Source organism: Dromaius novaehollandiae, chromosome 1, assembly GCF_036370855.1.
Source record: "Dromaius novaehollandiae isolate bDroNov1 chromosome 1, bDroNov1.hap1, whole genome shotgun sequence".
Classification (NCBI taxonomy): Eukaryota; Metazoa; Chordata; class Aves; order Casuariiformes; family Dromaiidae; genus Dromaius; species Dromaius novaehollandiae.
In genome coordinates, this window is record NC_088098.1 from 126,567,108 (window position 1) to 126,592,125 (window position 25,018).

Consider the following 25,018-nt stretch of genomic DNA (forward strand, 5'->3'; position numbering starts at 1 on the left):
GCTAAGGAGTGGTACTGATAGACTCCAAAAAGTGATCTAAAAGTTCTCCACAGTGATGCTAAGGAAGATGACTGAACTGTCCAGGGTTAAGAGTTAACTTCCAGAATGTGAAATTTAAAGGATTCAGGAGGAGGATGGGAAAGCAGAGAAATCCATTTTGGATACAAGAGATTCCCCTGGATACGTATTTATCTCTTTTGTTAAATACTGATATTATAACTTTGGTTCTGCGTAGCTTAGGTTGCTTTTTCAGCAAAAAGATGATGCTGCATAGGCAAATACTTTTTACAACAGCACAAAGAAGTACAGAGAAACCTGACACTGCTTTTGTACAAAACTGTCCTTTTAGAAGACAAGAATGGCAGATTACTACCACTTCATCAGCTATAAACTGTCAAAACCCTTATTTCTGCAACAGAATATATGTGTACAGTTAAACTCGTGTCAATCAAACTTCCAATCCTGGCAGGATCCACTCTGAAATGTCTGTATTACAATGCTTTCCACTGGCAGTTCAACAATACACTTCAAATTCAACTTTTTCAAATCTAAACTCCCTCTGCAGTTGGATATTCAGCTTTCACTGTGTGGAGCTGAATGAATGTGGCCATTCTCTAGATGACCCAGGCTCAGAATCTGAATGCTGATTAAAAAAAAAAAAGACTGATGTTACCCTACTGAAGAGAAGTGGTGCAGTTCTGAAATTCAGACCCAAATTGTCTCATAATGCTTTCTAAAAAAACCCAGATTTAAATGATTCCCTTTGTTTCCCTTTTTATTTAAAAAACCTCCAATTTTTAACTCCTGATTTAATTTCACCAATTTAAACAAATTAACTCAAAATCTAGCCTAAGTGTGTGGTTTGGAAAACCATGGATAGAAGAATATACATTTAAAAGAAGCAGGTTAAGATCAAAAGCTTTTTATCTTTACTGGTATCTCATTTAAATTCTCCATGGCCAAAACCTCATATCCAGTCTGTGTAGTGGCCTGTGTAAATGAAATAATGAAATCAGTAGAGCTCCAGCTAGCACCACAATATCTGACATTTCAAATACTGCAACATTTCACATAAACTGACAAATTCCACAGAGAAAAAGTGCTTTAATGGGCATAGAGATAAAATGACATCTGACCTCAAAGTACAACCGTTCCATTTCAGAGCTAGGTGAGATTAAAGGCCTGATGTGGGGACCTTGCACTATAGCAGTCAGAGGTGCATGCCTTCAGTGGGCACTTTGCAGATGCCATTCAGACCAATCCATTAAGTGTCTGTCATAAACACTACATTCAGCATGAATACCTTTACATTTAATTTTTAAAAGTCCCAAATGAACATGTTCTGGGCAGGTTGCAAGAAACTCCTTCCTCTCTTTTGGAAAAAGAGATTGAAAAAAAGGGGCCAAAAATTGTAGAGAGAAGTAATCTACAAAGTCTTATATACTGGGTATAGAAAAGAGCCTGAGGAATAAGTCAGATCATCTAGAGATGTTTGAAGAGTTGAAAGAGAAGCACTGTCATTCACTTACATCTTCTCTCCCACAATACACTGCCCGGACCATTGCAGTCCCATGCACTGCACATGCAATGTGTTCCTCTGCCTTTTAAAACCAGTTCTGCGGCATGTTTCCCTTGCTGTGGCACCCAGATCTCATGAAATTGCACAGCAGTGCTATGCCTGCTTCCCATGTCCCAGGCCAAGCTGGTCAGCCTGGTCTGCAATCTCGCGAGGTCCCAGAGGAAGGAGGCTGTGGTAATACCCAGCAGCCAGGGAAGATATGCTTTCTGGCTGGGCCCTACAGTCAAAGGAGTACTGCCAGAAAGCACTGCCCTTCTGCAGCCCCTCCATGCCTTGTGTGACTCTATATTGCTAGAACAACATCAGGCTCATGCATTCCCTGTAATTGGACAACAAGCTCAGAAACACACACCAGATCATGGCATCTTGTTGGTCTGAAAAGGAAACCGAGATGCCTGTCTGCCATGGAGACAGAAAGTTTACTCAGATAATGGCATGAAAGAGCATAACAACTCTGCAAACTCTCAGTGATTGCCCCAGTGGCTCAGTCCAGGGAACTGTTTTGACCATGTTGCTGCCCAGCGTGCTCATTCAGCAGACCACCACTGCAATTACAGGCAAGGAAGGGTCTCTTACAATGTCTGAAATGTGATTTAAAATTACTGTCCCTTTACTCAAACTGCAACCTAGGGCTGACATGCAAAATGCTGTTTCACCTCCTATGTGGTGTACTGCTGTTGGGCACTATGTCTTTTTTGCTGCATCCCAAAGCTAGTGGAAGTCAGTCAAGCCCATAAGATCAGCCAGTTATTAAGAGAAAACCTAAGCTGTGCTAAAAGGCTGTAATGTCTTTGCAGAAGGTGATGCAAGAAGCCATTTGAACTTCCATACCTTTTCCTCTTTCGTCTGACAATGACACTGCCAGAAGGAAGTGCAACTATGAAGGCACACATCAACCAAGAAATGGGACAGAAACCTCACCGAGATAAAATAAGGAGAGGAGACAATGACATCCAAACAGGAGGACGGGACCACCATTCCACCATACACTACTGTTTGCACAAGCAAATAAGAGAGTGAGTGAATAGCAGGAGTGAGTTAAAAGCAGGAGTGACAGATTTTCCCAAGGATGCACAATGAAGCAACACTAGAAGCATGAGAAAAATATGTACCTGAAGAAGACAGAATGGAAAACAAAACTTCCTTGAAGACAGTGAGAACACTGAGATTAAGAAAAGTATGAAAGTTAAAGTACATGCATCTTATTTATTTGTAACAAATAAAAATGATACATTCTTTCTGCCAAAACAGTATTTTATCTATTTCTGTCCAGGAAGCACTGATTACAGTGTAATGGAAATTGAAGAAAGGATGAAAACAAACATCTTTCCTAATGCATAGCATCACCGTGCATGACGAAAGACAGATCCTGTAAAGTTTCGCCAGCTGAAGTAATCCTTACTCATGCAAAGCCTTCCAATTGATTCATTGCGGAAAAGCACTGTATTAGCCTGAAACTCTGAAAATGAGCAGAATGGGAATCCCGTCCTCATGTGAGGTCAATGTTACTCAACAGACTGGATCCTTCGGGGCAGTCAGTTAACTTTCTGGAGAATATGCTAAGCTTTGAAACACAGAGACTGTTAAGCAAGGAGCTGCAGTATGAGGGTACGAGAATTGAGCTAAACTGACAATTACTGAAATAAAGCAGTCTCCTCCCTCCCCTGCCCAGAAAAGACGCCAAACCCACAACATAAACTGTAAAATTTGTTCAAGAAACTGGTTTTCAAGAGCAATCAATTTCTTGTATATTTAACTTATTCAGAGGAAAAAACAACCATAGAAACAGCAGTAGCCATATTTCAACATAAGGGATGGATTTCAGTTTGTGCTGGAAAGGTTTGCACAGCAGCCTTGAAAAAGAACATGGGAAGAAGGAAAACATACTGCAATGATCCAGGTGAGATTGTGCACAATCAAATTACAAGAGATAGCATTTTCTAGTGGTTAGACTCACAAGACATTGTTTCTATTCTACGATGTACCTAACTTATCATTTGACCTTGAGTAATAAACGACATACACCTGCTCCGGGCATCCTTTTTTCCAATGTAAAAAGATGCAGGATCTGGCCTGGCAATGTCTTAACTAAAGTAATCCTGTATTAGAATGGGAACTCTCATCAGTGGATGCAAATTTTGCACAGGCATGACTACACATAGCTACAGATCATTATCATATTACAAAGAGCAAAAGAGAAAAATATTTTAATTTTTAAAATATTCTAATTAAAAGTTCTAAAATTTTTATTAAAATTAAAAATTAAGTTACTATTATTAACACTTAACAGTCATAATTATTTTGCTTCTCTATTTCTTCCACTATGCACTTAAAATTACAATGTGATAACAGACTAAACAAATACTACGAAAGGATGCCTAGCTTACTGATGAAAACATCAGCAAGAGGACATAGGTTTTGGATTCAGGATGTTCTGGATAACTGTGTCCTATTGTAACTGTGTCAAAATAACCCCCAAACAATCGTCCTCAAACCCACCCGCTAAAGGGATTCCACAATATGTGCAGACCTGTGCTCAACTGTGGGGAAGTTTAACTCTTTACCGCTGCGTAAGGTATAACTGTTCAGCAAGCAAGCAAATGGAGAAGAGGGCTTTCCCCTTCTTTGCACTGCCTGTCAGAAGGCATCAGGAGATTGCACCTGCTCTCTGAACTGCAAGGACTGTTCATCAATTGCTCTCAAGGATATAAGACAAATAGTAGGGGAAAATAAATGGAGCAGTAGAGTCCAGGGTGCTGTCTCATACAGCTGGTATGTCACAATATCATCATAAGCACAGATGCGAGTACCAGAACAACTTGAACTACAAGGACAACTTGCACCTCTGTGCGGAACCCCACTGTGCAGAGTGTGTAGGACTGGGTGCATCTACAAAGAGCAATCTGGCCCTTAGTACTTGTGCACTTTCCTCACACAGAAAATGCTGCCAGAATGAAAAGTGATGGTTATGTTATTCACAACCATCACACAACCATTTTACTGTTATGTTTCAGACAGAGTCCTGTCCAAAGAAACATTTAGCGCATATGCTACTTTAAATGTTTAGTACTGTAAGAATTTTTGTTCAAGGCACTCAAAAAGATCAATGGATTTAACATTCTTCTTGCCTTTTATGGATACTTGGAGTCTCCCAAGTCCTCCATTAAGCAGATTTCCTTGGACTCTGACTGCAATGACTGGTATTGGCTCAGGCAGAACTCCTTGTTTTTACAGCATTTATTTACTTGTAGTAGTTGCTTCCTCTCCCAGGAGAAAAAGAAGCCAAAAGCATTTGAACTTGCAAATCAGTGATTAACAGAGGAAACAAAGATTGGACATGACAAGAGAACAGGAATGCAATTTCAGAAATGCCTGCTCAGATACAGCACTGACCACTTGCTAACAAAAAAATCACAGCAAATAGAATCAGTAGCATTAATTATTATCCTGTAGTGAGTGGAAGCTCTGAATTTTCAGCACTGACAAGGGATAAAACCCTGACTACTGAAATCAACAGCACATTGAACCATAATCACATGTTACACTTGCAGAAGAACCTAGCTTCAAAGCACCAAAATACACAGCACAGATTTCCAAAAGACTACTAGCTTCTGTGCAGTGGGCTTAGTGAGTCTGAGTGCCTCTGAAAATCTCGTTCCTTGCATGCAAAATATAACACGGTACCACTTATTATTATAAAACTCCGTATTCTATTCCAACCGACACCATTCCTTTTCTTACCAACTTCATTTTACGGAAGCATCCTTGAAAAGCCCAAGGTAACTCCTGCCAATAGCTCAGTACCAGGCAACTAACTACTGATGCTCTCAGCATCCCCCCACAGCGCGCCCTGTTTGCACCACCCTGCCTTAGCAGAGAGAGCACGTCCCGCACGCTTCGTGCCCCCCTGGCCCCTCCCTCGCCAAAAGATGCATCTGTATTTCAGGAGAGGCGCGCCGCGCAGCAAGAGTCGCAAGAGAAGGACGCCCTGGGACTGCGTTCCCTAAAAACGCCCCAAGACCGCAAGCTGAAAAAGATTTTTTTCTTCTTTTTGTGAGAGCCCAAGCACCGGCGCGTGCCCTGCTGTCGCCAAGCGGAGGCGAGGGCGCTTCCCTCCCGCAGCGGTCGGCGCGACGCCACGGTGACGGGCGGCCGCGGCGCTCCCCCTCCCTCCCGCCCCTCGCTCCGCGGGGCAGCCCCCCGCGCCGCCCGGCCGCCCTCACCTCCATGCCCAGGCGTTGCTTGAGCACCAGCGCGGCGCACAGGTAGCCGGCGCGGCCCACGAAGAGCTCGTCGGAGCCGCACTCGAGGAAGGAGAGGGGCGCGCAGACCTCGCACAGCTCCCGGAACTTGCCCAGCGGCCGCGCGAAGTCGGGCAGCCCCAGGGCGCGGTAGACCAGCGCCGCCACCGCGTACACCCCGGCGCCGCCCAGCAGGAAGGCGGCGCGGGTGTCGGCGTCCGCCTCGCCGCCGCCTTCCTGGTAGCGCACGCAGGCGTCCACGACGCGGCGGGCCGCCCGCAGGTAGGCCTCCCGCGACGGCGCGAAGAGCGGGCACTGCGAGACGTGGTACAGCATGTAGGCCACGCCGGCCACGCCGCCGTACAGCCCGCCCTGGCAGCCGCGGGCGCCGCCCGCCGCGCCGCCGCCGAGCGGCGGCAGCTCCCGCAGGATCCGCTCGATGGTGGCCGTCACCAGCGGCACTGCCGCCTCCTTGCCCGGCTCCGCCGCCAGGCTGCCCTGGTAGTCATCGAAGCGGTTGGCGAAGCAGCGCTGGCTCGCCATGCCCCCGCCGTGCGGTGCGGCGCTCTGCGCAGCGGGCGGCGGCAGCGAGGGAGCGGGGTCTGCGCAGGGAGGGAGGGAACGGGAGGAGGCGGGAGAGACGGAGGGAGGGAGGGAGCGCGCGCGAGCGGCGGGCCGCCTCCGGCAGCCGTTGGGGCCGGCAGCCGTTGGGGCTGGCAGCCGTTGGCGCGGGCCGCCGTTGGGGGCGGCAGCCGTTGGCGCGGGCCGCCGTGCCCCTGTGAAGCGGCGGCGGCGGAGGCTGCTGAATCACGCAGAGACGGGGGAGAGACCGACTCGCCGCCGCCTCCGCCCCCAGCCGGGCTGCTCCCGCAGCCGCAGCCTGGCGGAGGACGGGTCTGCCTCACTGCGGCCGCCCCCCGACCCGGCCCCCCTCGGCTCCCCGCGCCGGCCCCCCGGAGGCCGCCTTTTCACCTGCTCTTAGTCGGCGCCTCCTAAACGGTAGTTTTGCTGGACTAAGCCCAGAGGTGGAAGCGTAGGCGCGACTAACCCGGATTTCCAAGCCAAAAACCCCGCACGGTCAGGGGAATGCCGCCTGGTTTCTGATTTCCCACTCGCAGTGCACGACTTTTGGCTCATCCTACCTGGCGTTGCTTCCTTTCGCACACCGCCAAAGGCAGAGGCATCCTCTCCCTGCTGGGTTTGCTGTAGCCCCTGCAGGACAGGCTGCTCAGCTCTACCTTCTTCCGACCTGTCCAGCAACCAAGAGGAGCTTGCCATTAGCAGGCTCTGCTGCCAGGCAGATCCCTGAGGAAAAGGGGTTACTGGGTTTTTCATCCTCCCACACCCCCCTGCCACTGGAAGATTTGGCTCAGGGATAAGTGGCAGGCCCGCAGGAGACATCTAGGGAAGGTGGCCAGAGGGCTGCTGAGTTATTCTTGGCTGTGGGACAGCCCTTGAGGGGCTGCTGCAGCCAAATCTGAGTGATGTAGCCAAATCTGAACAAGAGCAGCCTGAGACTGATTTACATGGAAAGCTAAGCAAGTCCTCAACAGACCAACAATGGCACAAGGCCATCTTTGGTCCCTTTCCTCCACTCGCAAGCCAATCAGAGCTTGGGAGGAACGGATCATTTAGGTCACTGCCTTGATTTCTAGTTTAAAAAAAATGAAGAAAAAGCCTGAAGCAGATTTTTTAAGAGCAACTCTTACATGATACAAATGTACTATGGCCATATCTACCCCCAAGTGTGTAAACTAGCACAGTGTAAATGAATTTGCCATCAAAGATCCGTGACTGGTCACCTGTTTGTCTCTGGCACCAGTTCTGAAAGTGGGACTGGTGGTAAATGAAGCTTCAGTCTCCACACTGGTGGTGCAAGGAGAAACTGTCAAAGTAGCTTCGCAAGCAGAGTAGGAGGAAAGTGTTTCCAGCCAAAGCTCATGGCAGCAAAGAAGGCAGTACAAAATGCCTAGAGTGGTAAATGCAAGAAGCATAATATCAAAAACATGGGCTGAACGGGAAGCAGGTCCTGGCTCTCCCTGACCATGGTGAGAGCTGGTAGTCAAGGTGCTGTCATACCGATCTGTCCACCAGTATTAATAAGAAAGGAAGGCAGCAGATTTTCTTAGGCATCCAGGGTGGCAAAGAAGCTTGAAAATAGCTCTGGACCTAGCTGGGATTTCTCTTATTCCAGCACTTCTGAGTCCAGAGCTATGAAAGTGAGATCCTGAGTTCAGAGTGTGTAGCTAAGCTACTATTACTCAAAGCATGAACACAGTTTTTCCCAGCGTAATTTCTGTTGGTTGGAGAGAAGTGCATTCCTTAAGTGCTCTCCAGACTTTATACAATGTTCTGTGTCTGTTTCCCACTGATAGTCAGTTCCTACTAAGTCAGAAGTTAGCAACCTAGGAATGTAATAAAGTTACATACAAATAGTTCTTCATTTTTTCCCTTCCACAATTCCTTTGCATATACCACCTTTCTTCTTCCAGTTTCTGGTACGTAACAACAGGACAAATAATATGTTTTAGATCAAAGAATCCCATTGTCTGCAATAGGCTTTGGATCAAGCTACTTATTAGCAAACACTTCAAGTCTCTTGCCATTGGATGCCTTTGACTTCAACAGGTTATGCTTGACATGTTTTTACTGGCAAAAATAAGAATAGGCACAGTAGGATTTTTTTCCTTTTCTTTGTCTCTTTTTTTCTCTCATGAGGATTTATTGTTAATGTTCCAAATTTTTCTCAAAAAGATAAATATTATCTGGGTTTTCAGCAAATCAAAAAGAAAATCAGTTGGGTTAGCAACACTGTCCTTTACAAGTGCTGAATAAGAATGCTACGATATTTTTTGAAAAGGAGTCAGTAATCACATGCAAAAAAGGGACATCTTCTGTGGTCTTCAGAGTCTGTTGACAAAATCAAGTGTGCTTTGCCACTCTAGGGCTAGCAGATGAGATCCAGCAATAAAGTGAGAAATGAGGATGACTGTTTCTGCTGTACCTCCTTTGTGTTAGGGTATTGAACCACCAAAGACAAAAGGACAACTGGAAAAAAATTCTACAAACATTTGTTATAGTTATATAATTTTAAAAAATTGATAAAGTCTTAAGCTGCTCATGTTTTTGTGTTTAAAAGTTACTGCTTTTATACAGGATGTATTCTTATTCACTCTAACCAAGCATGAATGCAGTCATGATATGAATGGGAGAGAAGGAGGAGTGATCCTCAAATATAGGTCATGTGTGTCTCTCATCAGATCACAGTTTGAGGTTTGCCTTCCCCTTGGTCGCAGGGTAAGTGTGGGCCTACAGTGCATGGCTTCAGCTTGGGAAAAATGTGAATTCCCACTTCCCCTGTCTCCCCCCTGCACTGTTCCAGCTCCCTGTTTCGTGCTCCCTGGGCATGCCACACCTTCTCTTTGGCTCTGTAGACGTCATGCAGGGAGCCAAGGAGCTGGAGACAAGTTACAGATCGTACAAGGGTATGATCGTACAGTGGGTATGGTACTGGTGTGGTGGATAGAGGTAATGGTGGAGGACATAGCGAAAGCCACCAAGCTCCTGCTTCCATTCTAGGAAACCCAACTTCGTAGAACATATATATTGGTGATATGTTTTTTTTATGTTGATAAAATGTAGAAACATAGACTAATGCGGGTTGGGAGGGACTTCAGGAGGTCATCTAGTCCAAACCCTGTTCAAAGTAGGGCTAGCTAATTGTTAGTATACTTGTTCATGTATGCCTGTTCCCTTGTTTATTTACATATTCCTTTAGGGAATCAATGTCATCAGATATTTCTAACAGAGCACAGTAATCTGTCCTCAGCTGTAGATTTGGGACTGGAGGCATCTCTTAATGAATGTTGTGTATATTACTATGTCATTTGTCTTATATGCTTTTTACTGACCTAATGGTTTAGCCTGCTTTCAGGATTTTTGGATACCCCCATGGTTGCCAGTTTTGTTTCTACACTGTACTCCACATCTGTCCAGAGCTGCAGGTGAAAATTTGGGCTCACATATACAGGCTGAGCTTCAGGAACAGATGTGTATTTAGTGGTGTGAACTCCCTGGTAATGTGATGCAATTCATTAGCAGGGTTGTGCTAGAGGCTGTTTGGGCTGGTTTGAGCAGACTAGCTGTTAAATTCAAAATTGGTTCCCAAACTGTTTATTAAGATTGGCCGCCAGTACCTCTGACTGCCCAGCATTGCTGTTCCCTCCCCAGGGAGCTTTGTCCCTGGAGATCAGATTGGCAGGCAGCTCCTCTCCCTAACTGCTCAGGCTTGGTCCTGGGAATCCACACCCCTAAATGAGGGGCCCTGGGGTCTACAGGCCACCTCTATCCCTGCCCTGCAGTCAGTCCATGTTCAATAGGCAGCTTGCTCATGGACATTTGGCAGAAGGGAGAGATTTAAGCAGAAGCTATTTTGTGTCCCTATTAGAAAAGAAATAACTGTTTTTCCCATATGCCCTTCTACCTTCCCTGCCATGGGTTTTTGAAGAGCAAGATACCACTGTGAACTTCAGAGATCATGTGGTATGGCTGGTAGCCATAAATGTGGAGAAGTTTGACTAGGAATCACTCAGCAGGAGCAGCCCCAAGGACTTCACAGCACTGACTGCCCTGCAGTCTCTGGTTACTCTACATAATTTGTTTTCTCACCACAGGTGTCATTCCCATTCTCAGGCTGTATTGTATGGACTCCACGCACAAGCTACACAAAAGGTTTTGTGTTTTTTTTTCCATGATGATCAATTGACAGTGATGTAACGGCCTGTTGTCAAACTAAAATCCTTCTTGGCATTGCACACTAGAATCTTTTTTCATAAGTTAACCTCTTTTTTGCTATATGTGCATAGTTGATAATACAAACACAATTTCTATGTGACAGAAGTGATACAAGCTTCAGTGCATGTAGCACCATTTCATCAGGAGGAAAATTACATATCAGAAGATAAAGAATGTTAATTCATAGAGATTATGTTAAATATTGTGTCAAATATTTCAGTTATCGTATATTATTCAAATTCAGATAAGTTTCCGTCCCTTGCAGTGACTGTTATTGTGCTTTTAAGCAGTAGACCTACATTCAGAGGCTTGCATGTATTTGTTGTTAAAGAGGTTGGTCCATGAACAGTGGAAGTAATGAGGTCTGGTTTCTTACTGATTTGTCTTCTACTTTCCATAATCACCATGTTTCTCCCAAGCCTGTCCCACATCAGCATTTCTCACCATCTCTGTGTCACAGCCGTACCCCTTCCCATGTGGCTGGAAGCATGTACTGTTGGTGGTTTGGTGCACTCGGCAGTTGGCTGTGCCTGGTGGGCAGAGTTGAGTTATATTTGGTCCATGGTATGGGGCTGAGTTAAATTGTTTTTCGCGCCAAGGGGGCACTGAATTTCCATCCTCTGACTAGATTTATGAAACTTAGGAATTTAATGTCTTTGAGGCTCTTTCTTACCACATTTTGTTGAAATTGGCCAATGATACAAAATTTTGGGGATGGTGAGAAATGACTGATAGGCAGATGGACAGTCATGCATGGTCACCTGTACCTTGCCTCCTTGGGAAACAAGGCTAGAAAGATGAGGGTATGTGTCTTTTTTCTTTCTTTTCTTTTTCTGTGAGGTTATACAGTGAACAGCTTAAAGGCACCTGTAACAAGATACTGAAAATGTGGACAGAAGTATTCAGTGCTTACAGAATTACTTCTGCCTACAGATTTTTACATTTTCTATTTGGAGAGACAGACTAATTTTAGTAAGGGTTTCTGTGTAGATAAAAGCAAAGCAGCCATTAGCGTCTGGAGACTTTTCATTGAGCGAAAAGTATTAAATTTTTGCAGTAGCTCTCTGTAGACTTTGCCTGTTTATTATAAACTGGTAAATCCCCACTTGGGTGTTGACAAATGCCAAGGCTGTCTGCAGAGCAGGAAGTTTGACATTCTGTGTTTGGCTTAACTGGCAAAAATGTAACTTCTAAACAGCATTACCTGAACCCTATCCTAAGCTTTTTCGATAGATAGACTTATTCGTAGAGTTCCTTCCTTCGGCTCGAACCTACTCCTCAGACCAACAGGACGATGGATTTTTTTCCCAGCAGAAGTGTCTGTCACAGTCTGTAGCTTCTTTATCCAGCAGGTTATGCCAATTTTTTATGTTCAAGGTGATTTCTAATGAACCACAAGTACTCTTATATGATCGGAGAGCAGTAGTTAATTTGCAGTTCTGTGTGTGGTTCCAACATTGGCTAACAGATTAAGGAAACGAAAAATCTTGCTGTGTACTCCATTCTTGATATTAAAGCAAAATAGTTACTTTTGTCTTCCTAATTAGTCTGTCAGTAAAACATACTTTGTCAATTCTAAATTTGCTTAAGTGCATTTATTTTACAATTGATGTCAGTGTGAGATCCAAGGTTTTAATTGTAACATTTTCTTTGGAGTTGGAATTTGGAACCATTTCAAAGTACAAGAGCAAAAATCAATATCTGAACTCAACTAATGTTTTTACTTGAAAGCAGCAAATATTTTTATCTGTGATGTTTTACTTCAGTATTCTTGTCTGTGTTTTGTTGCTGTCTTGTGCTAGCTTATCTCAGCAATTGCTGTGATGGAAATGTTAGACTTTTATTAGCAAATCATACTTTTAGAGAGTAGCCATATACAACTTAAATATATGGCAGCCTACAATGATACATCACTGGGTAGATTCTGGCCTGCTAATGGGCCTGATATTAATGTACCACTATCCAGATGCATTAATCCTGGTTGCTTCTCTCTAAACATCCTCTGATACAAGGTGTTTGGACGCCTCTTGCCTGTAGATACAGTTGGAGTGGCCTGACATCAGAGGTTAATATGCGGCTGTCCTTTCCTTCAAAGGGTCACGGTCAGGTAGCTGAGCACTTTATTCCTGAGGAGCGTTGGAAAGATTGCCAAAATGTTGGAGCTAACTAAACCTCATATAGAAACTCCTACTGCCAAGAGGTAATCCCAAGGAAAAAAATAGATTTAAAAGTGGGGTTTAAGAATAAATGTTACTGAAATGTCTGGTAGTGTATAAATCAAGACCATTGTAAGGGCCAAGAAATTTACAGAAACACTTGTCTAGTCTCTGCCCCTTTCTCCTGCTGGCCCTGAGGGAACAGCAAGGGTGAGCCACCGGCAAGGCCAAGGCAGGAGTGGGGGCAGAGTGGGACCACCCTGGCCAGGGCCTCCCCCCTGCCCCGAGCCCGTCCCACAGCGCCTGGAGGTGGCAAGCAGAGCCAGGGCAGGGGTGGTGACCCCCGCCACGGGGCTGGGCCCACTGGGCAGGGCCGTGGGGCCAAGGCTAACCGGGGGCTCCAGTGGGTGAGGAGGCAGCAGGGTGCAAAGCTGGCATGGGTGGAGGACCCCGACAAGGCCCCCATGGCTCCTGTTCCCTGCAGCTGGACCCAGTCCCTGTGGCGCCAGCTCAGAGCCAGACCGGTGGGGTCGCAGAGCCCTGGGGTGCCCCAGGGCTGGCACCTTTCCCTGTCCATAAGTGATAGAAAACTTGTGGGAGAAAATGGTGGAAGGTCTCTGAAGAGTTCGTCTAGCCTGTCCCCTAGGCCCGAAGGCAGGATCATCCATAACTGTGCCATTCCTGGCAGGTGTTTCTTTAACCTGTCCTTAAAACCTTCTAAGGACATTAAAACCTTAAAACCTTAAAACTATGTCTAAGGACATGTAGATTTTACAATTTGCCTGGACAAGCTGTTCCTTGAGCTTACTGCTAGAAAGCTTTCTAAAGTCTAGCTTCAATTGTCTTTGCTATAATGAACTCTCCCCGCTGCTTCTTTTTGTCCTTTTCACCATGGACCTACAGTCCTTTGTAATCACTGGTGACTATAGGCTTGTCTCACTTCAGTCTTCTCTAGCCTGAAGAGCTTCATTTCCTTTATTCTTTTCCCAGGTCTCTCTTTCCCTTCTGGCCTCCTTCCAGTTTATCTTGTCCTTCTTGAAGAGCAATGCCCAAAATGGACAATACCCCAGCCAAAACATTGCTAGTGCTAAGCAAAGCCAAAAGATAACTTCATAACTCATACAGTACGTATCCTTAAGGTATCTTTCTGTTGACACATGCCTCTGTACTAGTTGCCTTATTTTTTGCTATGATATCATGGCCATTTTGTGATCTGCCATAAACCCAAATCTTTCCTCCGAAACTTCTCTCTAACTAGTCATTTCTCACTCTGCAAGTTGATTACTGCTGCCTAAATGTAGAACTTTTTGCTTACCTTATTGAATTGCATCCCATTTTTTCCATTTTCTGTTGTGAATGACTGTCAGATACTTCCCACAACCTCACAGCCCCTTCTGTTCCACACACAAAGCTCCACTCCTTATTTGCTCACTGCAGTTTCTGATGAGTTTAGGAACTAGAGATGTCAATACAGATGTTTAAGCAATATATGAGGTTACTGAGACAAAAAGGATAAAGTACAGAAACAAAAATGCAGTTTTGTATAGATATGTCTAAGATACAAGTTGATACTTACATATTTAGTTGACCACTTAACTGACACTATCTCAAAGTAAGATTTTGCAGTAAAGGCAACAGCTTAAGAAGGCTCTGGATAATAATATATGTGTTTGGCATTTCAGGTGATAAGACTAAGTCTGGTAAGAAAATGCTTTGGGATCTGAAATACCATTAATGATGAAGTTGGTTTTATGTCCTGGAGTACAGATAGCAGCTCCAGAAAGAAGTTACCCTTTAATGATATGCTAGGAAGTTGAATACACCCTAATGTGGATGGAATATTTTCAAGTCCTGAATCATCAAAACTAGTGTAGCATTGACCTTTTTTTTTTTTAAATCTCCATCTTGGCCATTCGTACTGACCAGGTCTAACCTCTCTTAGCTTGACATATTTGAGAGGTTCATCGTACCAGGTGATATAACGTCCGTTATGAGATATATGCACATGCACATTCACACACATTGTTGAGAAACAAAACCTCCTCTGGGTGAGTGCTTTTTTCAAACTAACAAAACCTTAAGGTTTTCAAAAATGAAAATCTTAATATGAGATTGTTTCTGAGAATTTTCTATCCTGGCTATTTCTGCAGAACTTAATGAATAAAGTAGCCTAGATTAGGAAATACAGAGTCATAGCAAATTGCATGGGTACAAGTTTGTGCAAGTGAGTGCAGCCTGGTCTGGATGCTCTGCAGAACTTAATGAATAAAGTAGCCTAGATTACGAAATACGGAGTTATAGAAAATTGCATGGGTACAAGTTTGTGCAAGTGAGCACAGCCTGGTCTGGATGCTCTCATGAGCCAACAGAATGCTGACTTCTTTCCACAGGATCCTGATAAATTATCCCTTATGACTGCAGACCTAGGAAAACATAAAATGACCTGGCTTAGCATATGTAGTTACTGTCCACTCAAAGAATAAAACAGATGGCTTAATTTATGACCTTGAAAGTAAATGAAGTTGTTATTCAAGAGAGCTACAGAGATTTTGACACATTTTAAGCACAATTCTCTATATATTCCTGGCCCACTAAACTTTAAGCAACGATAAAAGTCTTCTTTTATTTAGATTTTGCAGCTGAACTGGAAATAGGCCTCAGAAGAAAAAGTAATGCTTCATCAACTAGGGAGGTCAGAGTTTTCAGCTCTTAAGAATCCTGAAACAGTGCATAGACCACTTTCCTCTTAAGTCAGTGATAACATTTTCTTGGGAAAGTGCCAAGAACATTTCAAAATCAATCGCTGTTCACATTCATTTACTGCTGTTGCACTTAGTACATTGTCTGTCTTCATTTCATTGCACTATGTTAGTCTGATGTGATGCATAGAAGCTGTGCTAGACTGTATGAAGATTTATTTATAGCATTTTGGGCCATTTTGCTTGTTCAGCATCCAAGTGGGGCAACATAAATGGGTAACTTTATACTCTGATTTCTTTAGTAGGACCAAGCTTTATGAGTGGTTTGAAATAGTAAATTGAAATAATATGAAGTCTTGTTATTGGACTTTAAACACATATTTTGCTTTACTTTGCACCCTTAAATGTGTAAGCTATGATCCAGCAAACTATTCTATGTGTGGAGTTTACCTTACATATGTGAATAGTCCCTCATTGTCCTCGATAAATACTGTTTGCAAGATCATGGTATAAGATCATTCCAGAATGCCATTAAGCATTTTTGTTTATCTACTCTTCAGTTTGCTATGCCATTTTAAAAAAAATGTCAGAAGTTGCAAAAATAATTCACAGCATCATGAATTATGCAGAAGACATTCTAGTTCGTTGTTGATAAGGCAAAATGTTCAGATACTGAGATATAAATTTAGATGGTATATTAAAAAATTAGGCTCTGATTCACTAAATCATTTGGGTCAGAAGTATTGCTCACATACTTAATGTAAAGCATATGCTCAAGGATGTTGTGGATCAGACTTATATTGCTCTGGCATTTGGTTCAGACTACTAATCCATTGCTTGGTGTTAATATTCCAGGCACTTGAGAAAATCATAGATATCCAACTTATTGTATTAGTTAGTGGTAGGAGAATAATTTCGGTTGCTTTTAAAGTCTCTGGAGAATGATAGGATGAAACTAGGATCCCTTTCACCAAAAAGCTGTTTAGATTGAACCAAATAATAAAATACCAGTTCCCCAGATAGTTCTGGTGTAGCAGGAGGTCCAGCGAGCTGACTGCTGTGCCTTCATCCTCCGCAGTCTGCATCTGGTGGCTAATAGGGGCTAGTGACTAATGGGGACTAGATAACTTACTACTGTGCTTGGTCCTGTGCCAGCACAGGGGCATTTTTATATCACATCCTCTCCTACCATGTCTATGACATATTCCTCTGACACTGTGAATATGGGGAATGGCTGGCACAGGATAGAACAATTTGCCCCTTCCAGCTTTCTGTAAATTGAGAATTTTCTAGAGTGGGCAGAATTAAGGCTGTTTTAAGGGCACTTTAAACCATTTACACTTCACAAAGTGATGCTAGCGAATGATAGAAAATAACACACTCCTTTCCACACAAACAACATTTTTATTAGTTCTCTATGTAAGCCAGGTGATTTAAGTTCTTAAATGAAAAAGGCAATGTAGAAAAAAGAAATTATATATATAATATGTATAAACTATTTTCAGAGCACTCATGTTCCAAATTTGAAAATAAAACTTGCTTTAGTGAGTCTGCATTTGAAAATGGAATCATTTCTTTCCCTGATAATTACCTTGATTTTTACACCTCATCAAAACTAAATAAAAAATAACTGTTTCCTCCTTGGTTTGTTTGCTGCTTTGCACACACGTTTTTAAAGTCAGTCTTCTCTGTTTCACTTCATTGCTTTCAGCACTTGTGCAAAGAACAGTCATGATACTCCTTTTTAAAATCACAGCTGGTTTAAAAGAATCTGCCTGAGTCTATTTTACCTGCTTTCTCTTTCTGTCAGATTCAAATCATGGAACAAAGCTATCAGCTGCCTGGAATCAGGCATTAACAGAGAGCTTGTTGAGGAGCCTCCCCTTTGAAAAGGGTGCTGGGCTCAGTCATCAGAAATTACTGCAGTACAAACTATTTGCCTTTGTGTCTGTTAAGTGCAGCTACTGCTGCCGGCAAGGCTAGACTGGCTGTCTTTCTGGATGACCCACATTTGGATTCTCGCTCTTCAATTTAACACTGACTTTCACAGATGTCAGTGCTTGTTACCTCCTGTAGAGAAATTAGACCTCTGCGTGTTAGCCAGTGTACATACTGTTCCCTCTTTTTAACATCATTTCACCTTACAAAGTAGGAGGGCTCAGAGGCACACACTGGGGTACTTAGTCACATTTTCCATAGCTCCCTTTGGATTTAGGTGTTCTTTTCTTCAAGAGATGGATTTAAGTTTAAAATATCTCCTCTGATTAGATCATCCCTATCCCAGCAAGAGATCAGACTGGTGTTTTCGGTGGGCTTCACTCCCATTCGCATTAAGGTCCTGTTCTTCTAGACTGTTTCCCAGAGCATAGTCTGGATCAGTCTGGGCTGTCACTCCAGTCACTTTTCACAGCTTGGAAAGTTAAGAAAGATGGAAAAACAGTATATGTGACCCACTGGGATTCTTGCTGTGCACAGGAATTTTCCACTAGCCTCCTCCCCACCATTGCCACAGAAGAAGTTTCTGAGTGAGGGAGGACGTGTTCCAAGCATTTTTATGGCCCAGTGATGACCTCTTCTTAAAATATCACCTAAAGGCCATTAGCTTCTACTCTGCCACCCACTTATCCCTACACACACGTCTGGGGGAGTGAGGACACCCCCAGCTGACTGGCAGGGAGCAAGCAGAGCATGAAAGGAGCTCTGTGGCACCCAGGCTGCATTTTGCTGCCAAAACATCATGTCCTTGGAAGTGTGTTCCTATTCTCACAGCTCACAGGAGTGATTGTTAAATATATGAGGTTAAGAACAGAGGTTTACATGTGTTGGCAGCAAAATTATTATTTAGTTCTAGGTCCCACTCTAACCCTTTGCTGAAAATGGAGATTTCTGCAGAGCTGCAGAGCCATCTCTATCTTCAGCATGGAGCAGAGAGAACAAGTTGTGTGGAATGTGCCTCGCTGGAGTGTAGTTTCTTCCACCACCCAAAACCAGATCTGCCTTACTTTAATAAATGTGTCTGTGCTCTTTGTTGCTTGCATTGCAGGCCCAGAAAACTCAGATTTCACTTCTCCTAAAGAGTAAGATGACACACATGGGATGGGGAGGCACTCCCAGCACAGGGCAGAGGAGATGAGGCAGCTGCTGGAAGCATGCTGTGGGAATAATGCTCCCTTAGTCTCTCCTCTGCTCCTTCTTCCTGTGGGCCAGAGGGATAAGGGATGGCAGCTAGAGCATGAGGCTTCTAGGACGTGGGTGACATCTAATTAGAAGGAGGACATGGTAAGGTATTGCAAACAAGTGAGATGTAGACTTAGCCAGGGGACGTATGAGATGAGCTAAGCCTGTTAGTGTCACTCTCGGGGTGGGAGACTTGACAGGTTTTTGATATCAGAGGCACAAAGGTCATGTGCTTCTGGAATCTGTCTCTTAGGGCAGCATAAGCAGGATCAAGGACCCGGAAATTAAGTCAGCTTAGTTTAAAATAAATTCTAAAGAAACTTCCTTCTTCCACTAGTTTCTCCTCCGTATAGGTTGGGGTTTTATAATGTTAGGCGTTAGTAAGAGTAATATCCCTTCCAGCATGTGGCATAAAGGAGATTAGTTAAGAATTCATAAATGCATTTGGAACAAACAACTCCGTGTTACTGAAAATAAGATCAGTTATGTGATTAAAATGAAGGCAATCAAATTTGAAGCTTCAGCACTGCAGCTAAACAAACTGATCTAATCAGCAAAGGATGTTCTTTTAAGGAACATATTAGAAATTAAAATGGAAAAAATCCCTGTCTTCTGTAGTCAACAAATGACTATGCAGCAATATTTATATAGTCATATATAAAATCTTCTAAATGGAGTTCATGAGGATTTTCTAATTGGACTTCACCAGTAAAAAACTTTGCATCTAAGAATTCAATACAAGGGAGACATCTGCTGACACATCACAGTAATGTCATGTCTTAGCAAAGTCAGATTCATACCAGATGGAGCAGGGGTTAACTCACACAAGTACAGACTTCCACAGCAGACACTTGCCAAACATACATATAGAAAAGATACACTGAAAAATCTCTGCACCCCTGCAAAAATTTGACTTCTTTGTTATAAAATGTCAGCTGCAGTATTTATAACATCAGCCTCATTGACTTACACAGTTGGTACTATAATGACTATTATAGAATGGTAAATGATACTACAGATGCACTGTTATCCTTGGGTAAGTGAATATAAGCTAAGAAAGAGAGTTAGCGAGAAAGAAAGAGGGAAAAGGAGAGAGGAAGGAAGGAAAGGAAGGAAGAAAAAAAGAAAAGGAAAAAAGAAAGAAAAAGAAAAAATTCTGAATCTGTTATATTTTATGCTTTTGTATGACACCTGCACACAAGCAATTTCTTGTAATTTTTACAAGTTCCCTGTTATTCTTTCATTTGAGGCATTTTAATTAAAGTGGCAATGAGTAATATAGAGTGGTGATGCTCTCCTAGAATTAAAGATGCATACTGTTTTATTTAAAGGCTGACATGTTAAATGCTCTAAATTCTATATACAGACTCCAGTTGTCTTGAAAGTTTCTATGTTTAATGGGGACAGGAAATGAAAATACATTAATTTTTTTCTGCTCTAATGCATTTTTACCCTACGGTAATGCTGATGGAATGAGCTAGAAGATCCACAGCCAGCTCTGATGGCTGTGAACTGCAAGGGTGCTGCTGTTTAGGAGGGACCAGCTGTGTGATAACCTGGACTCATTCCAGCAGCTGCCTGGCACCGGACACCATATGGAAATTTCAGCTGTGGTGTATAGAAATAATATGGTTTGTTTTGTATTTTCCTATCCATTCCCCTTTCTGGATCATTCAGAGAATACTTTTTTATACCTGCAGGAAACTTGACATTTCTGTTCACTCAGAAGTGATGAGGCCTGGCTAATTCCGTAACTGAGAAGGGCCAGGAACATAGGCTGCCTCCCCAGCATGTCCTTTAATATACCTGCTTTTGGAAAGAATGGTTATGTTGGTTAAATTGCTGAATGGGATTTGAAGGAATCTTGGTCCCACTCCAAGCCCTTCTTTGCATTTGCAGAATGAGCAGAGGAGGGAATTGCTGCTCTGTGGGAGGGCAGCTTTCCTCTTCTATAAAGCGCAGATAAGTGATATTGCCTGTTCTTCAGAGCTGACATCCTTGCAGATGTCTGAACCATACTCAGTTCTCTTGCCAAATGAAAGTGTAAAAGTGTAAAACTTTAAGAAAGATAGAAGAAACTAATAATTCTTGATTACTGTGGCCTTTTATTCCTATAAACATTTATTCAAAAGGGGCTTTTTTACTAGGTTAAAACTCTGCCTGTTTGAACACATACTTTCGAGATTCATGAAGGTAGTGTTTTCTCTCGGCCATCCTAAGCATTTGGTTGTACAAGTATACATTTTTGGCTCTATACCTCTACACAGACACAAAACAAAGGTGGAGTGAAAAAAAGCCATTCCTAAGTTTGCTGTGATAACTGCATGGAAGATTTAGAGGACTGTTTTTTGTTTTTTGGGTTTTTTTTGCAGTTTCTACTTTTTAATTCCTGGAAATGTCTTTGGTAACCACATGTAAGAAGTACTGTGTGCACAATATGTTTTTTCCTCCACAATTATAAGTTGAGCTGCTCCATGGAAGTCCATTAAAACTGCTTATTCTGTGCTGTAAACAAATCTGTTGTGAGATCTGCGGTCTGTCTTGCAGCACTCCAGTGTAATAATTTGACTTGGGATAAATCCTCACTTGAGGCTTATTTGACAAGTCCAGTGGTTTTCCAGATTTCTTCCAGTGCTATAAATCTCAAGTCAGAAACCCCGCGTTGATTTTAAATGACCCCTTCGGCTGTCCATGTATAGTGTTGATTGCCAGGCCCCTTGGTTGGGTTGTGGCTCTGCCCACAGGGGCCAGTTCTCCCCTGTGGGTCACAGACGCCCGTCAGCCTGCACCTCCTGTACCTCGGAGCCACATTGCTCGTGCCGCTATGTCACCTGGCTCTTCTTCAGAGCTGTGAGCATTCATAGAAATATAACAGCAGGCGCTACCAAAGGTCCCCACAATGCTTATCATGTCATATACTAACTAAGAATAACTTAAAATTAATTTCCACAATGAAAGATGCTGCTCTTGACAGATGAGGCCAGCAGTGGTGTTAATACTCTTGCCACCTATCATGGACAGCACAAAAATTTGCAGAAAATTATCACCACTCTGCATATTCTTTTCATGGTTTCTCCCAGAGTTGGCTGAATAGAGCCTGCAAAGTGCTGCTAGTTAATGTATGTCCTGAGTCTTATGACTGATTTTGAGACCATCCTCTCTAAACATGACAGCAAAAAAAAAAAAAAAAAAAAGGCACTAGACTTCAGCCTACAATGAAATGATGTTTACCTTCCCAGTCATTGTTTAGACAAGTGCAAAATCAACACTTGTGGCTCTGTTGCACCTTGGGTACTTAACGGTGACTTCTGAATGGCAATCATTTACTTCAGAAATCTGATTTCATCGTCAGTTGTCCAAAGAATGGAAAGAAGACTTTAAGGCTGTCGAATTCAGCCAGACTGAGACTGAATATTTGCTTCTGGAATAAAAGGTTACCTAATCGGGTGGCTAGGACACTGACCCGCAAATTGAAGAAACTCATCTCAATTCTTGCTTTAGCTAGTGATTTACTGTTATCTGTGGCAATTTCTCAGAAACAAAGTAGGAAGAGTAGTACATATTTTTCATCATAAAGAGAAGAGTTTTTCAGATTAAAAATATTCTGAAATGCTACAGTGATTTGATTATATTTTCATTCCCTGGGGAAAAGAACAATGATATGTGTAAATGAAAAGTGAAATATTATTATGACATAGAAAAGTGAAATGTTATTTTAGGTGTCAAACTTGGACTTGTTTGAGTGCTTGTGGAATTTGGTATTGAACTTTTTCAGGTAAGATAAATTCATCTACCACTTTCAGTTGCATATCTGCATATTCAGTTGCATCTCTTTTAACCTTCATAACTTCACTGAGTAATGAATGAAGCAACCCATGAATGATATGTTATACAACATGCAAACCATATTGTACATGTTTATTGGAAGAGATGCAAAGAGATGCAAAGGTATACAGTCAGTATTATAAATAAAATTTTATTTATCATGTTTGTCAAACACACACACACACACATTCACCTTTTCAATTTCTGTATTCTGTATAACCACAAGCAACAAACAAACAGTTTGGAAATTTAACAAAAGATAAACATGAGAACCAAGACAAAATAATAATTGTCATATCTTCTATAATTGTTTAACCACTCCAGAGTAATTCCTTTAGACATTGTTCTCTTCACATCTAAAGGGAGTGCAACACAGAAGCTTTTCTGCTCACAGGCATGAAACTAATCGTCATTGGTTTTTTAGTCTATATATGGAGATGAGTTAATATTTCTTCCAGATGGAGAATTCTGCATCATATGAGGAAAGTTGTCAAGAAAGATCAAATCAAGCAGCAACATAAGACACATGACATAAAACCCTAAAAAACAGAAAAGAAAATCCTTACTCTATTTCTTTTTTCTTTTAATCAAAAGCTAGTTGAGAGTTCCTAACCACTGATGTTTTTCAAAAGATTGATTTCTCACTGCGGTGGCCAAACAATCAAAATATTGCAAATCAACCCAAATGCCCCAGTATTTTATGCCACTGAAAAATGAAATGTGATTTGCTTTCAGACTCTTTTCAAACCTTGATTAATACAACTGAGCCAGATTTGAATCAATAGTTGCTCGCTCTCTTCAAAGACTGTCTACTCCCCATCTTTGATTGTATGACCTTATGAGGCAAAGGCAAGTGTATCCTGGTGAAATAAAACTAGTCACCTATATCAGTGGGCCAGAATAAGACTAAGAATACCACCTATGGCATGGTCACTAGTGCACTGACCTGCTGACAGAACAAATGAGTTTGAGTCATTGTGTCAATTAAGTATTTTATATAAAATTGGATCGCTTCAGCAAGAGTTTTCAAAGCTCAATATTGCTCTGTACAAGGAAGCAAACACATATACCCCCTTCAGTTCCCTTCTTACCTGCTGCAAATCCTATAGCTCAAATTGTGGCCAGCTCCAAATTATCTGCCATGTGAACAGTGCCAAGTGAACCAAAACTGCCTTTTCACTTCATGAAGTATTTACTCCATGAAATATTTACTCAGTCCAAGAGGATTGGATAATATAAATGTTTGTTTATCATGGTGCTACTATATCTTTTTCATTCTCTTATATATATATTAAGGAATTATTCATATACCCACTCACAAGTACAGCTACAGGATAAATTATATCTCTCATAAAAATTTTAACTTCTCCATTTCTGTCACAAAAACAGTCTCTACTGACACTACAATCATCTATCTAATCCAAATGATAACCATTACAAAAGTGTTTAAAAATGTCACCATCCATAAATTCCTACCGCCTTCCTCACATACATCTCCCACATGGGAAATTTAAGTTCCTCAATATTACCTTCTCCTGACATTCAGTATTCAATATTGGACAAGTACTTGTAGTAGGATGCAATTCAGGCCTAAAATACAAATGGAATGAAGAGATTGAGGGTCTCCCAGAAGATCCACTGTGCTAGCGTAGAGAACTAGAAATTACTGAGGTATATTTCTTTAAGCACACAGAATGCATAGAAAAATATTTTAGGACACGTGAGAAATTTTATCTGTATTACTCTGTCTTATTCTCTTGCCTTTTGACTTGGAGTCTAAGGTTTAAGGCTTTACACTTACGGAGATTAAAATACTCATCTCCCAAAACACTGTAACAGTACTTTTCAAAAGAAAATAAGACATATCTATTGGTGGCATGTGTGTTTACATGTGTGTATGTGTATAAAATGGTGCCATGACATGTTACACAAGTTTATTAGCAAGATTTGGGATGAACGTATTGTTATTACGGAGTCCAATCCGCTGCTAATTAAATGCTCAGGAACACTTCATGATAAGAAGCCTTAACAAAGAACAGCTGGGAAGAGTTTGCCTTGTAGCCCCTGCTTTGTGACTTGAACAAAACTGACAAAATAACAGACACTAATTTGAGCTTTGAACTATACTTTTCCCTGGCAAAAAGGATGCATATAGTGTGCTCCGTGAGGTGCAAACTTTACTGTTTGGTCTTTATTGACATCTGATTTACACAAATGAACAACTTTTCTTTAAATCAGATGATTGCAGATAAGAGTAATTTTGGACACAACCAGACAAGGATGATTTTCTGAGTTAGCTAGGTAGGACTGAGAACTAGCTTGACTGAGAACTTTGGATTGTCTGCAATGAAGCATCATGCTGTAGAAAAGCTGATACCAGCAGAAGCAGTCATGACAGACTGAATCTCTCCAACTTTTCTATCCAAAGTGATGAAAGAGAAAGGGAAGGGAAGGTACTGGACATGCATTAACTGATGGAACCACTTGAAACAGTGCATGTGGGCATAAAATGAATGTTATATTATGCCTGAATCCTAATATGGGACA

The 25,018-nt window shown here is 42.3% G+C and overlaps 1 protein-coding gene and 1 long non-coding RNA gene across 2 annotated transcripts in view; one reads left to right on the plus strand and one right to left on the minus strand.

Moving 5' to 3' along the window:
- Window positions 1-6,711, minus strand: part of LANCL3 (LanC like family member 3) — a 39,939-nt gene extending 33,228 nt beyond the window's left edge. Inside the window, exon 1 of the mRNA XM_026104109.2 lies at window positions 5,803-6,711. Within this exon, the coding sequence (XP_025959894.1) occupies window positions 5,803-6,363 (561 nt within the window). The 5' untranslated portion in view covers window positions 6,364-6,711. The remainder of the gene's footprint in view (window positions 1-5,802) is intronic.
- The window catches only part of LOC135323679 (uncharacterized), a 29,355-nt gene continuing 10,379 nt past the window's right edge, over window positions 6,043-25,018 (plus strand). The window contains exon 1 of the long non-coding RNA XR_010385153.1: window positions 6,043-6,102. This is a non-coding gene — a long non-coding RNA (uncharacterized LOC135323679). The remainder of the gene's footprint in view (window positions 6,103-25,018) is intronic.